The sequence below is a fragment of the Siphateles boraxobius genome, unplaced genomic scaffold (genome assembly GCF_051911475.1).
Source record: "Siphateles boraxobius isolate OS27281-9 unplaced genomic scaffold, OSU_SipBor_1 19, whole genome shotgun sequence".
Taxonomy (NCBI): domain Eukaryota; kingdom Metazoa; phylum Chordata; class Actinopteri; order Cypriniformes; family Leuciscidae; genus Siphateles; species Siphateles boraxobius.
The window spans coordinates 20,033,220-20,049,074 of NW_027508799.1; the positions used below are offsets into that span (position 1 = coordinate 20,033,220).

Genomic DNA, 15,855 nt, shown 5'->3' on the forward strand with positions numbered 1-15,855 from the left:
GCTACTTGCCTTTTTGCTTTTATGTTAATTGTATTTTTATTTAATTATGATTATGTTTTTATTATTATGCAATAACATCTGCTTTTCCCGTGTTCTGTGCCAACTCTAAACATATTTGCATATACTGTACACAGCCTTTTTTTTCTTTACTGCCCCATAAAGATGACGTTATGCTGCAGATCCTGGGATGACGTCGCTTGCTCTCGCGATATCTCGGCGTAACCAGGTTTGTGAGCCTAAACCCCCCTCCCCTCTCCCGTGCCGTGCCGTCCCCTCCCACGCCCCAGCGCGCTGTGTTGGGATAGTGGCAGTATAAAGTATATCTTCCATTCGAGACAGATAAGAAGCGCCAGGCTAGAGGGGATGAAGATGGCGGACGCCAAGCAGAAAAGGAACGAACAGTTGAAGCGCTGGATAGGCTCGGAGACGGACCTTGAGCCGCCCGTCCTGAAGAAGAAGAAGACGAAGGTGAAGTTCGACGATGGCGCCGTGTTTCTGGCCGCCTGCTCGAGCGGCGATACGGAGGAGGTGCTGCGAATGCTCGACCGCGGCGCGGACATCAACTACGCCAATGTGGACGGACTCACCGCTCTGCACCAGGTAAGAGCGCTTTAGAGATGACTGTTGTGCACAGATCCGTGTATGAGGACGGCTTGCTCTCTGGCAGTGTTTACTCAGCCCAACACCACCACCACCATCATCATCATCACGATCTTCGTCGGGCCGTTTTGCGGAACCCCGTAGCCGCTGAAGCTAATTGTGCTGTGGTCGACACAGATATTTGCTTTTTTTATGCGCACTGTGCTGGATAGATGATCCCGGAATAAACGTATTTGTGTGTAAAAGAGTGTGTAAAGGCAGGAAGAGGACTGTCTGAGTGATTGTCGGGTGTGTGTGTATGCGTTAGCTGCTGGTTAGCCTGTTAGCCGCTCAGCTCATAGATCAGTGCATATACAGTAGATGATCTACAGCACAATGTCACTTGAATCTCTTTATAAAGGCATCGGATGAATGTGCATGGGGTTATTCTATATAGATGCAGTGATCCGACTCGTAAATGTGTTTTGATCCGCTAGTAACGTTAACCATTGAAATAACGTTGAGAAGGTGCTTAGCAACCAGTTAGCACGGCTGTGTATTTTGAAAGAGGTTTCCCTGTGTTGACACGTATGTTGCGTTACAGATTATTGATCGAAATTGTGGCATTTGTGTAGAAAGACCGTCTACATTATGATTTATGTGCGGGAGATTGAATGATATAAAATACGACTGCGAGGGAACGCATAAGCAGGCAAAATGCAGTTTAAAACGAGTAATTCGTGCAGAAAATAAAATGTTAATTGACTCACTCTCATGTTCTTCCAGACCCGTATGACTTTCTTAATCCTGTGAAACAAAAGATGATTTTTGGCGGAATGACAGCTCCAGTCACCGTCCACTTTCATTGCAGCTTTTAATCGCACAATGAACATGAGCGGCGACTGTACGCTGTCAGTTATTAAAATTCTTCTTAACATTTAGATTTGCCTTCCTCATTCAAACGAAAGTCAGAAAGTTTCGAAACATGCTAAAATTGAGCAAATAACAGATTTTTTGTTTAGTGAGCTGTCTCTTTAAGACGTAGGGTAGTTTCCTTGGCTTGACTGTAAACATCCGTGAAAGATGTGTCACTTTAGTTTAGGTTTTCCATTTAGAACCGTTTTAGGCGCTAATGACTCTTGCAAAGAATTACGTGTGGCAAAAGAAGTATGCGCGCTTACACGCAAATGTACTTTCTGTCATGTAACCAATAGAGTTTTTCATGGCATCTAGGAAAATTTGTATGATATAAAAATATTTGATCCTATTTTCCTGTTACTGTTCACCCAAAAATGACAATTCTGTCACCATTTACTCATACAGGTTAGGAACAATAAGTCGTTCCATTAACATGTATGAATTTCTTTCTTCTTCTGAACACAAAAGAAGATATTTTGAAGAACGTCGGTAACCAAACAGTTGATGGACCCCATTGACTTCCATAGTTGGGGGAAAAAAATACAACTCTCTGGTTGCTGACATTCTTCAAAATATCTTCTTTTGTGTTCAACAGAAGAAAGAAACTTATACTGGTTTGGAACAACTTGAGGATGAGTAAATTATGACAGAATTTTAATTTTTGGATGAACTATCCCTTTAACCAACAATTTTGGACACAGACACAATCAACCTGTTCACAGTCAGATTTCAGGGGTAAAAACATTGCAAAGCAATCCTGATGAAGTATTTCAAAGAAGCTGTGTTTTAATATTTGAACTTAAGGTTCTATGTCACATAAGTTTTTAGGTCTCTAAAAACGTCTTGCATTTTAAACAGGAAAAGGTGGCATTTGAGGTTGTAAACCGTAATTTCTATGGCCCTGCAATGAGTCTTCTGGGTTTGATGTGTCTGTAAGTGACGGCCGGAGGTTGTCAGTACAGAACGCGTTTAAAAGCACTTGCCTTTTTTTGGGCCGGTGTTCAGACACGGGGAGGAAAGAATTTGGATGCAGCTCTTGAGACCCAACCATGACTGAGTGGAGAGGCTCCTTCCTCTATTGGGTCTGCTGTGTGTGTTTATGTATGTAGACGTGTGAGGTAGCGGAGAATTTTAGCATGTGACCAGTAGGCAGTGAGTTCATAGCGAATGGTATTTGTTTTTAAACACGCTGTTAAAGATGCACTGGTTTAGTTGTTCTGGAGGCATTTCGTGTACATCTTCTGTTAGCACTTTAAAATTTACTTGGTTTGACAGTTGCATCAAGAAATTTGAATTTTTGTGTTGACGCACATGGTTCCCATGGTTATGGTTATGATAGGGGAATTGCAAATAATAAATTGCACCTCACAATATAATCTAATATACTTTGAAGGATGACTTATAAAAGTGCATAACTTGTAAAATAGAAGAGAACGTGCTTTCCATAGTTTGCCTCATGTTAAATTTTATACACAACCTTACTAAAGTAAATTCACCTGTAACTTGGTAATGCAACTCATATACAATTAGTCAAGAATAGACAATTATTGCAAGTATTCAAACCAGGAATGTCAGAATCAGAATGTGTGCGTAAAGGCTACTCGTTGAACGATGTTTACTCATTGAAAAGATTGAAAGAATCAACTCATTGAAGAACAAATGTAGGCTATACTCGTGTACGTTATGTATTATGTACGTTATCGTCTGTGAAAGACAGCATGTTGACGCTGCTCAGGTCATCATGTTCTCCCTGATCTTGTAAAGCGATGACACATTCAAAACATCCGGTAGTGTGGGTTTTCCAGGAAATCGGTGTACTTGCTGGACTTCTACCACTGTGTATTCAATATTCAAGTGATTTGGATTTGAAAGCAGATGGATCGTAAGGTAATAATAATTTATTTCTTAGCCAGCAAGTATTCAGTGAAGCCATTTATATCAGTGAGTGAGTATTAAGGGTGTCACGATTCTCCAGATCCTCGATTCGATTACATTTTCGATTCTAAGGTCACGGTTCGATTCGATTCTCGATTTTTACTTTTTTGTTTGTTTTTTTAAGCACAGGTTGCTGTTGCTCCTAAAAAGCTGACATCAGTTCATCGCGATCTCACACATCTCTGTTATTATCAATGAAGCTGACTGCACAATGAATCTTTCATAATATATAGCCTACACTTTTTTTGTTATAATTAGAGGATTTGCCAGCTGACAGAATTCAGCACTGAACAAAAAGTCCGTTTTGAGCGGTGAGGGGAGTCTATCTTAAATGCTTCTGATTGGCCATTGCGTTCAAGAAATCAACACATGACTGTGATTGGCTAAATCGCTCAACGCAGCAAACATGTTTAGAAACTCTGGCCTGTAAATGTTTCTATTTTGTTTTAGTTGTTCTTGTTGCTTTTCTGCAACAGATAAATAAAAATGTATTAGTTTTTATGTTTTATTCATAGATATTTCTAGTTTGCGGGAGTCCCGCGAATCGTTTTATTCTCCCGCACACACAGAGTGAGTGCATTAACGTCCGCGCTCGCACTCGGCCATCAAATCTAGTCCCACGCTGCGCTCTGTTGCGTTGAGAGTGCACGTCTATAGATCAAGAGCCCGGCCCGAGGATAGTGAGGGGAAATATCGGCCCGGGTCAACACGTGTGTTTTTTTTTTTCGCGCCGTGATGAGTCGTTCATTGCGTCTGTCACGCGACAAATGAACAAAAGACTCGGAAGGTCAAGTAATTATTAATGTTCCCTGTAAATTATTTTTGACTGCATTATAATGATTTCTTAATTCAGAATATTATCAAGATTGCATAGGTGGATATGTTTGGGGAATTTGCCTGTTAAAAGTATAACATTTAAAGCCCCTGAAATGAACGAAATGACTAGAAAAAAAGATTAGGCCTAGTTAATTTTGATGAACGAGATCGAACAAGAGAGTCAGTAAAATGATCCGAACTTCCCATCACGGGCGTGACATGGGGGCGTGGCAGCATCGACGATTACATTTTTGAATTCGAAGTTCGAGATTGTGACTTAATTTCGGTCGATTTCGACTTAAAATCGAAATCGTTACACCCCTAGTGAGTATAAATCGAGTGAGTGTGTTATGTCAATGTTTTTAGTTCTAATATTCTAGCAGATAGCCAGCCTAAGTTTTTGATGGATGTGGTAACGTGCATAAAGGGTGAACTATGTTTGATAATTGGGTAAGTATAAACGTGCTGGATACATTCAAAATGCTGTTTGCGTAGTTCATTATACTTATTTTAGGGAATCTAGTTTATTTCGTGGCTTAGAAATTACATGTTGCTCATAGACTGACATGTTTGGCTTGTCAAAAATATTACATTCAGCTGTTGCAGATTCATTCACTTTTGAAAATCAAGTTTTTTTTAATATAGCTAGAGAGTTATTTTGATGCTAGAAGCTTTTTTATTGTCTCATTTAACAAAAATCTTTGATTTAAACCCATGAAAATGCAGAACCTGTTGTAAATAATACTGAAAAATCACAGTATTACCTCAGTATGATTTAGAATCGTATTGAGGATTTGAGTCATGTGGCGTTTAAGTTATATCTTTATTTAGACATCAGTATGACAGCACAAGTTGGTTCAGTCAGTGTTTTGGTCACCCTGGGCTCTCCCAGCATGACTGTAATGCCCCAAGCAGGCTTTAGAAACAGGAAATGGACAGCTGCGAAGCTTCGTGGAGTAGGTTACTCACACCAGTGTTTTGACTGAGCCACAATTAGGTTTTATTGTTATTGCTCATACGAAATGATGTATGGACTGCTAGTTTTCTCATTAATTGCAGAACTGTAGAAGAGTGTCTGACTCAATCCAGTCAGCACATATATTCTCAAGGTAGAACAGGAACCCGTTCGGGAGCGTTTCACCGCATCTGTGCTGCCTGCGACAGGTAGTGACCTCGCTTTCAGTGCACTGCTGTGTTTATCTATGGAGGGACATGCTGTGCTGGTTCCAGTGACTTTTGTAGCAGTATGGCTGAGGTTATAAATATCACGTGCAGTCGGGCTTGCAGGCAAGAGTGCCGGAGCACTAACTTTAGCACCCAGTCAACCCACATTCTGCACTGCTCAAGCTCAAACCTGGCACAGGCTTCTTTTGTCTGTTCGTAGCTGGGATGTTTTCTGGATTGATGTTTTGAATCAAAAGTCATCCGCTTTGTATCAGAGCCATGACATAGTGGGTAGTTCAGGTACTCATGGCACTCGAAAGCACTTGTGCCCAAAGGAGTCATGTTTGAATATGGTTTGCATTATGTTATGTTCTCTTTATTTTGCCCACAACTTAGCGTCTTAACTTTTGTGTTACAAATACAGAAAATGCTTGAAAAAATAATCGAAAAGATCCATAAAAGAGTGAATCTTGCAAAGCCTGTCGAGAACTGGTCCATGTCAATAAAAAAGTTTTTTTTTTTTTTGCACAATGAAAATCATGGCTATTTTTTACAGCCTTTGCATTGACATACTTTTTAAAATTGTATTTTATATATTTAAAAAATATATGTTCATAATCTAGATTTAAACAGTAATATTGCATGAAGAATTTTTTTTTTTTTTTTAAACCACAGGGTTTTTCATGGGTCAAAAAGGTCTTCGGTGGTGGCCGACCGACACCATCATGCGCTCTTTTCAAAAAAAGCTGTGATTTTTTCCACTGGATTACATAGCTATGTAAGATAAAATCCTTCTTTGCTAGACCTAATAATTATTTTGGTATATAATCATATCAATATTAAAAAATAGAATTAAAAAGTAGCATTAAAAATATAATATATTTATTTTAACTAATAGTCTAATTTTCTACCATATACAATTAAATAAAATTAGCAGCGAGCTAAAAATAGCTATTTTTTTCTGGTTTCACCTCACTCCAGTCTAAACTACATGTTTGCTTTTTTGTAATTTTTCTGTACATTGTCATAAATTACCTGAAAATACCTTTTTAGTAAACTCTTTTAGTTTCTTAAGGCTAAATCTTGCTCACCACTGGGTAAGCACACTTGCGTTCTCATTTCAGGTGTTCTGAGTAAATTATTTGTTGAGAACACTACAATAAGGTTTGATTTGTTAACATTAGTTAATGTATTAGGCTAACTAACATGAACTAACCAGAAGCAATACATAGGCTAAAAAAATATTTATTTATCTTTGTTAATGTTTGTTAATAAAAATACAGCTGTTCAATGTTTGTTCCTGTTTCTTCACAGTGCATTAACTAATGTTAACACATACAACTTTGGATTTCAATAATGTAGTAGGCTATTAGTAAAGGGTGAAATGAAAATTAACTAAGAATACTTAGCACGTTCTCTCTCTGTTAACATGCACCCTGTCACAAGCGCAGCAATAATCATCTACTTCAGTTCACTTATAAATCACAATAACTAATCAAATAAGGCTTTGGCGGGACAAAAAGTCGCTTTGGTGGCCGCTAAATTTTCAATGCAGGAAAAACCCTGAACCAGTGTATTTAGATTATTTTCATAATATATTTCTGTATTCATTATATTAATAACAAAATATATTAATTTATAAATAAATAACCACATTTTACAACCTTTGCATTGCATAATATCATTCTAAAATATAATTTACAAAGTAAAAAAAAATCTGATTGAATTTGAATTTTTTTAAATGTCCATATATCCATCTGGAGATATTTGAAAGAAATCCCAGATGGGAGTGTTGGCAGAAATATGGTGCATCTTTCATGTAGGCCTATATAATCATTCCAGTTCAAGAAAATGGTTGAATTTATCTAGTGGCTCAACAACTTTGTGGAGGCGGTATGCAAATAGAGGCGAGAAACAGCAGATTATGCCCGAGGCCTAAAGCGTTGGTGTCTGCAAGACTGTTCCTTAATGTTTTCCAAGGATGCGTGTTTCATAACTGCAATATCTTTCAAATTTATGGTTTACACATAGGCCTAATCTTAAAGTCTGTTTAACCTTGTATGGAAGCGGCAGCCTTTTAGTCCGAGACATGTCATTTACCGCATTGGTGGAATTGTCTGCAGTGCTGTCATCATCGGTGAGGTCAGGGTTTAGGTAGGTTTCAGTAAGAAGGTAGGTGAAGACATGCAGTCGTCCTGTTCCTGCATTCCTGCCGTGTCTCTCATTGGAAAGACCCAGAATTCCTCAGCTGTCACTTACACCTCTAGCCAAAAAGATCTCCACCTCAACAGTCAGTCAGTCACGTTGTTTTACTCTTCTCTTCAGTGTCACAAATAGAGGCACATGATGAGGCATAATTAAGGCGCTCATTAGGCAAAACAATACTTCCTCTACCATTCATTTGTGTTTTAATCTGTCATTCTGTGACAGATGTGCCACATTGTCTCTTGTTACATGAGTCCGTCTGTTCAACAATACTTGTATAGAGATGATGCATAAAGATGGTGTGGTATGAAGATTGATAACTTTCGAGCTTGTGTGACAGTGTCCAGGAAGGGAAGCTCAAGGAAATGGTGCTATTTAAAGTGAAATTTAACATCTTGTTCTGTGTGTTTTAATTGCTTGGTTAGTAAATGACAATTTTCATTTTGGATGAACACGATGACAATGTAGCTCCAAAACGTATGATGTTTTTTTCTTCTGGAACACAAAAGTTGAAATTTGTACACTATAAAGTTGTCTATATGACAATATTCAAAGTCTTCCTGGCGAGTTCATGAGAAACGTATCAATAGACAGATTTGTGAGCGAATCAGTAGGGCTGTGCTCAAAATATCGATACGACGATACATCGTCATGAACTCCTCACGATGCGCGTATCGATACAGCAACTGTGGTATCGATACTGTCGTGCTTTTGAATTTAGCCAATTCAGGGCTCGAACTTCAGCATGGGATTGCAAGTATTACACATTATTCTAATCATTCCCGCAGGTCTCCCACTTATAATGCTGGAAATTCCCGCAAACATTGATTCACTTTAGCATGTAGATTGTATTAGTAAATTAATCCATACAGGTTATAAAATCGAATTAGTCATTTTAAAACATTCTGCAAGACACAATTTCACAAACAGCGCGAGTGTTCAGCTGTGCCGCGTCTGTCACTCAAGATGTGTTGCTCAAGGCAAGCATCAAACGCGCTGAAGGTGGCGATATACACTATCGCTTTTAGTAGTTGGGACATGACGGAATATTCACTTGCCTATTCGGGCCAGCATTTCATTGTCACTTAAGTTTACCATTCGCTCGTCTTTTTAAGTCTTACCAAACTAAACATTCAAGCGATTTTAAACGATTCAGTACTCGCACGCTCTCTGAGAAATGGTTTTCTCTGCATGCATACATAGAGTAAAACCGCCTCACAAACAGCCTGTGAGTGACAAAAGTTCTTTTTCACGGATTATATCGCTTTTACAGACAAAAACAAGCGAAATGATGTCAAAAATTTCAGTCTTGGTGAGTATCCAACACAGTTGGTTATGTCTTAAATAAGCATAAAATGCATGTGACAGTATAATGAAAACAGGATCCGTGCACTAGCTCTTAAAGTGACAGCAGCCGTATGTGTCTGTCATTAATATTGCTGTCAAAACAACAAAAGATAGCTTTAATTAAAAGGAATCTGGATTTATAGCCGATGTATTTAATTTAGTCAGGACTAAAATACTACCCAATGTTATTTTACATTTAATTACTTTATTAAGTTTCTGTAGTATTTCTCAATGCTAGTGCTAGAGCTATTTAAAAACTTTTGTCTTTATTAGTGGGCTATCTTTATTCTAGGCTATTGTATTTATTTGTTTAAAATTATTTCAACGTAATGTAAAGAAATTACTTTGTTTGGTGCACATTCCAACACTTATTTAATTTAACTTTCATTGTTTTTTAATGACAAAAACTAAATAGTTTATCACAACTGTTATAACACTGTTTATTCAATAAACATATTACTGTCACTAAACTCTGCTCAAAAGAAATTTAAATCCTAAATTGATCCATATCGTGATGCGTATCGTATCGTGGCTTTAGTATCGTGATGCGTATCGTATCGTGACATTGTTGGTGATACACAGCCCTACGAATCAGTCTGATCTTTTCAGGAAATCAATTGATCCGGTTCACAAATGTGGTCTCACTGAATCCGATTGATCTGTTCAACTCACTTAATTTGTTTTTCAATGAATAACTAATTATCTTTTCCGCAAATATAATTGCCCTGCGTCTGAATATGCTTGTTTCCCTATATAGGAGAAAACAGTATGTGAAATGTATACAATATACATACATTCGAACTCATAGTCATTTTGACTTGAGTGAATGTAAACAAAATAACTATATGGTGATGTAGGCTATATTATCGTGAAATAAAATTACTCATATCGTGATATAAGATTTTGGTCATATCGCCCACCTCTACTACACACATTTACTGAATAAAACATACTTTTTTACGGTTGCAAACTCGCGAAGTACGTTCCTTATCAAATGTTTTAGCTACTCAGACAGTATGTGATTCGGACTCACATTTGGAATATGGAACAGGAGTCATTTGGACTACTTTGATTCCTCTACTGTCATCCTTTTTGAAGGTTCAGAGTTATTCAGAATTTTTCTTTTTTTGTGGAAGAAAGGCATTCAGGTTTGTAACAACATCAGGGGGAATAAATAATGACAGCATTTTCGTGTTCGGGTGAACTGTTATTTAACGTGTTTGTCATCGTTCATAGTACTGCAATGTGATAATCTCAGTAATCTCAGCAATGTCAGCATGCATTGTGAATCCTTAGATTCCCAGCTGTGTCTTGAGCCGCCCAGTTGGAATGTCAGCTGATATCTGGTGTAGATACTCAAAGAAACACTCCTCAGGATTCTTTGCATTGTTTGTGAACCTTTGTTTGTGAGTTTTTTTTTCTTTCTCTTTTCTTTACGTTGTGAGTCAGCATGGACAGCCCAGTCATTATTGGGTTGCTGTAATTGACGAATTGAGTGATTCAAAACAACAATCAAACCATCTACCAAAGAGAACTTGTGTTGTGCATCTTCAGTCTTTTTGGAGATTTACCATCATCAAATTTGCCAGCTTTTTCCAGTTTTAGTGTGCCTAGATAAACCTTTTTTCCCCTCCAGAACTCCTTGAGGTGACACACTTAGATTATTCTTCACAAGAAACAACTGCATGTGGTTCATTTTGGATCTTGGCTGTCAGTTTCACAGGATATAGGCTACTCAATAACAATACATGTAAAACCCTGAAAACCATGGTATAAAAGAAAGATTTAACAGGGAGCGTTGTGGGATACTACATATCACCTGGTCTGAGCAGGAGATAGTTTGTATTAGGGCCTGAAATCTAAAACCAGGCCAATGTAATTTGGACTTAAATGGACCTTATATTAGCCTGCGTTCCTGGGAAACAAGATGCGATACTATGTTCGTTACCCATTCGCTAAAAGAAGTTAAAGGGATACTCCACTTTTTTGGGAAATAGGCTCATTTTACAACTCCCCCAGAGTTAAACTGTTGAGTTTTACCGTTTTTGAATCCATTCAGCCGATCTCCGGTTCTGGCGGTACCACTTTTAGCATAGCTTAGCATACATGATTGAAGTGGACAAGACCATTAGCATTTCTCAAAAAAAATGACCGAAGTGTTTCGATATTTTTCCTATTTAAAAATTGACTCTTTTGTAGTTACATCGTGCACTAAGACCGACGGAAAATGTAAAGTTGCGATTTTCTAGGCTGATATGGCTAGAAACTATACTCTAATTCCTGCGTAATAATCAAGAAACTTTACTGCCGTACCATGAGTGCAGCAGGCGCAATAATATGACGCACACAGTTGACGGAAGGTAGCCTATTTTCAGGTGCTGCGTCATATCGTTGCGCCTGCTGCACTCATGGTACGGCAGTAAAGTTTCTTGATTATTACACAGGAATGAGAGTATAGTTCCTAGTCGTATCAGCCTAGTAAATCGTAACTTTATATTTTCTTTACATAAATGCTAATGGTCTTGTCCACTTCAATTATGTATGCTAAGCTATGCTAAAAGTGGTACCGCCAGAACCGGAGATCGGCTGAATGGATTCAAAAATGGCAAAACTCAACAGGCTAATTTTACAACTCCCCCAGAGTTAAACTATTTCCAAAAAAAGTGGAGTATCCCTTTAAGGGCTCAGCCCTTACAAAAACTTGCCATGTCTACCATAATTTTTGCTAGAAAACTAGGGCTGCACTATATAGCAAAATACATTAGGTATTGCAGTATGGCTTTGTGCAATTATCAAATAGAGAAGGCTTGGATTTTCATAAGAAAAAAAAATATATATATGTATGTATATGTAATATATAATATAAATGTATGCATGTGCTTCCGGTTTCACATTGGAAACCATTGTCACTATTTCTTTGCATTTATTTTACAATACAATAGTTTAATTGCAATATGTTTTCTTATTTTAATATATTTTTTTATATTTTTATTTATTAATAAGCACTTATAATTATTATTTTATTAGTAATTTTGAATTGGTCATTAATAAAATGTGGCCTATTATAAAAACACAACTAGAAAGAAAAAAAACGGTTCACTTTATGGTTAATAAAAAAAAAGGTTTGAGTTGTTTCTTGTAAAGCGTTAACCCAAGTGAAACCCAGATTTGACTGTTTTTTCCTAAATCATCTAAGCCCTAATTGGATGGTTTGCTCTCAAGAAGTAATTTTTATTAGAAGTCACCATTTTTAGTTTCTATACAAATGCACCACTCTTGCAAAATCATCCCAATCATTTTGGAATGAATTTTTCTCTCTCTCCAATTTCTAGTCTTGTGGTGAAAACTTCAGAACATATATGGCAGAAAAACAAATAATGCAATGTCAGGTTTACAGATTACCACGTTTACCACAGTAAAACCATAATAAATGAATATGTAATATATCTTTCAAACAGGAAGAAGCTTTCAGGACCTTTTTATGTCTGTAGTGAAAATGTAGGCTGCTACTAGGTTACCATGGTAAACTTTGGTATGGCATGACACAATGTTTTGTCTTGCAAAATGTGGTAGACATTCTTTGATGACCATTTGAATTAGGCTAAATAGTGATATTTTCCAACCAATTGGAACGATATACGATATATTTCCTTTTTAATTTTATTGTTGCTTGTGCTAAATCATGATATTAGTTTGTCTGATGACGGTCATAGTAATGTTAGGCCTATGTAAATGGGTGATGGAGTCATGTTTTCTCTCTCATCAGTGTATGAACCTCAGGCCTAAAGGAAATCAGTCCTGACATAAATTAGGTGTGTGGGCCATTATTTCCTCTTGGTTGGTGCATAAAACACGCTTTGCCGCAAGCCAAAAACTGATGTCAGTGCGTGTGCTTTGGTTTTGGCGGTACCATAATTAAGGAATTTTGGTTTTTACGAGAGAGTTAAAAGCTGAAGACAGGTCAGTGGTTTTGTGTTAAAGGTATGAAATCATTTATGGATTTAATTTAACAATGTGGGTGGTTTATAAAATTATAAGGCCATATGTTTTGGCATTTTATGGTCCAATAAGTGCAAATGTTATGATGCCATTTTTGTCTTAAATAATTCATGTTAATTGTTTTTAAATTGGTTTCTGATGGGGTCCATCCCATCACCAGGTTTCTCATGCATATGTAATGGGGGTGTAATTTGCATGTCACTCAATTATTCATTGTTTACTGGAAGTGGGTGGGAGTTGTCAAGATGAATCAGCGTGGTAAAGGTTTTAATCAAATGTTAGCAATCTGTTCAATTGACATGTTTATTGTGTTGGCCTTTTTCCTGTGCAATATTATGCTAAGCAGAAACTAAAATGATTCTTGGCCGTCACTATGGGGTTTTGTAGTCATCAAAGTCTGTCTACTGCTTGATTGACATGGTAATATTAGAACCCAGCACACCAACAGTTCATGTTTTACAGTTTGTAATAAGCAGGTTTGGCACTGTCAGGCAGGCGGTGTTGAGATATTTTCGGTTGGATGTTTGAAAGGAACCCATAATCAAGGACAGGAAGTCTGTTAAAAAAGAAAAACTACAGCGTTGTGTCATCTGTTGTCTCTGAACACGTTGACTTGTCTTGTCTTCCATTGCATTTGGGTATTGCAGTTGGGTGGAAAAACTGTGTAGCCCAGCCTTGGTTTTGAAATTTTTGCTGGCGATCTCAATCCCTGCGTTTTAAAAACGTGGTGCACAATAATCCGATTCCGGGAGTCACAATCTGATTCCAAAATGATTCTTGCAAGCGACAGTGGGGGCGGCGGCCAAGTAATGTAGTCGGTGTATGGCTGAACACCATGTAACACCGACTACCACAGTAAGCCTAACTCACACTAATGCACAGATGTTCTGTCTGTTTAATCCCTTAAGATCTAACTAACTGTTTACATTAATTGCGCCCCATGAAAGCATTTGGGCCTATATGCATCTAACCACTTATACATGGAGTCGCATACAGACGCATGCCGAGAGCTCTCTACACAAAGTGCACGCGGGCATTTGAAAGCAGCTGTCTGTTAATAAGTTAGTTTTGTGTTTTGAATTATATATGCCTACTGCATTTCGATGACGCCTTCATATAGCATTTCTAAGGGAGAACACTGAATTGCCAGCAATTATCTGTGTTTAGATGCTAATGTTCTTAAATTATATTTTAATTGGGTTAATTTATTGGCACTTTAATTGTAATTAATTTCTCTGAGCTGCCACCAAACTCTGGAATGTCCTCCGTTGGTTTTGATGACTATATGGCGAAGCAGGTGAAAAATTTCAGACAAGCGTCACTGCAGGTTCAAACTGGTTTACCTGACTATTGCTGATGCTCAAAATTCTCGAGGAATGTTTTAGAGCCTGAAGCCCACCTTGTAGTCCACAGACACACACTGATTGCTGTCTTAAACTTTCATACACATGATTGCCAGCATTATCCAATCAACAGGTGTGTGCTATTCTTTGATTGGCTTTCTAATTGGTTGATGCTTTGATAAGAGCCTGTTTTGTTTTGAATGTTGATTACGGTAAGTCATGAACGGTAATGAGCCATTTATTTGAGAGAATCACTATTGAGTGATTGCTGCTTAATGTAATTTAGTTCAGCAACTTTTTACTGGAAATTGTAAAAAAGAATACATTGAGCATATTTGCTGTAAATCCAGTAGCTTTCAATGTCAGGGTTCGACAATAAGGACTGCCCGATGGCCCCCGGGGCCAGCGTAAACAACTTGGCCTATTTGGCTAGTGCTGCATCGCCACGAAAGTTTATCATTTGCATGTGTTTTAAGCCTTGTCAATTTAAATATTCACTCAATTCAGTAATCGCGGGCTGTTTGAGAATTTTTGTGTTCGCAACAAACATCCGAAGCCCACGGCCAGAAGTTCGCATCTCAGTTAGCGTGCAAACACTGAATTGAGTTATTTTACGTCGTCTTGCTCTTAACCGCACATATTCACACAAAATTGTCTTGGCATGTACCCTCGTAAACATAGTTTGTTAGCTATGTTTTATTTGGTGTCTTAATTTGCTGCTCCTGACTGAATAAAGATTAATCTATAGCCTATTTATACAGTGATGACTATGCAGTGTAGTGATCGACCGACGTATCGGTTTACCGATATTTTTCCCGATATTTAAGCATTTTCCCATAATCGGGAATCGGTTTTGTAATATCGGATTTTCCGATAAACGGCGCCATCTTGTGGCCGTTTTGAGAATTCCGCCATTGCAGCCCGCGTCTGAGGAGATCAGTCAATAACAACTCTGTGCACAGGTAAAGTATATGTTCTACTTGCTTTGCTTTAATTATTCAACTTTATTTAACATAACAGACATGCAGAAATGAGATTTGAGACATAAATGCCTGATATAGTTTATTTATGCAGCTTGGTTCTAAAAAATTGAGACGAACTCATTGAGCCACGTAGCGTAATCCGTCATGTCCTGCCCCAATAAAGACGTAACTTTACATGAATTAAATACAACAGACATGAATGAGTGCATGTTGAAAATAAAAGCGCTGAATTTAATTCTCTATCTGTTGTATTTGCTCACCATTAGTCTCGAAAAAAAAGTTCGTTCATATTGCTGAGCACTCACTGGGTTGATGATCAGGAATGCTCGAGCACGGCGACTGAATGAAACTTTTGACAAGATTATCTTGTTTAAACACCCTAGATTATATTATCATTTACTATATAGCAATTATTTCGCTAATACACATCTAAATATACCGCTTTGTGGAAATTAATTATTTATTATCTGCACGCGCGATCGTGGTTGAGTAACGTATAGCCTAATGTTATAGTTATGTGTAAATGCATAGATAAACAGCACTTTGTCATAAAGCATTTCATGATC

General features: G+C 37.7%; 1 protein-coding gene across 6 annotated transcripts in view; it reads left to right on the top strand.

The window, feature by feature from the left end:
• Positions 1 to 215: 215 nt before the first annotated feature.
• Positions 216 to 15,855, top strand: part of ppp1r12a (protein phosphatase 1, regulatory subunit 12A) — a 76,417-nt gene continuing 60,777 nt past the window's right edge. For 2 of the 6 annotated variants that reach the window (XM_077234191.1, XM_077234190.1), the window contains exon 1: positions 278 to 600. In XM_077234191.1, the coding sequence (XP_077090306.1) occupies positions 364 to 600 (237 nt within the window). In that variant the 5' untranslated portion in view covers positions 278 to 363. Of the gene's footprint in view, positions 601 to 15,855 lie in introns of all 6 variants that reach the window. The other 4 variants (XM_077234194.1, XM_077234192.1, XM_077234195.1 and 1 more) reach the window with 4 other exon arrangements.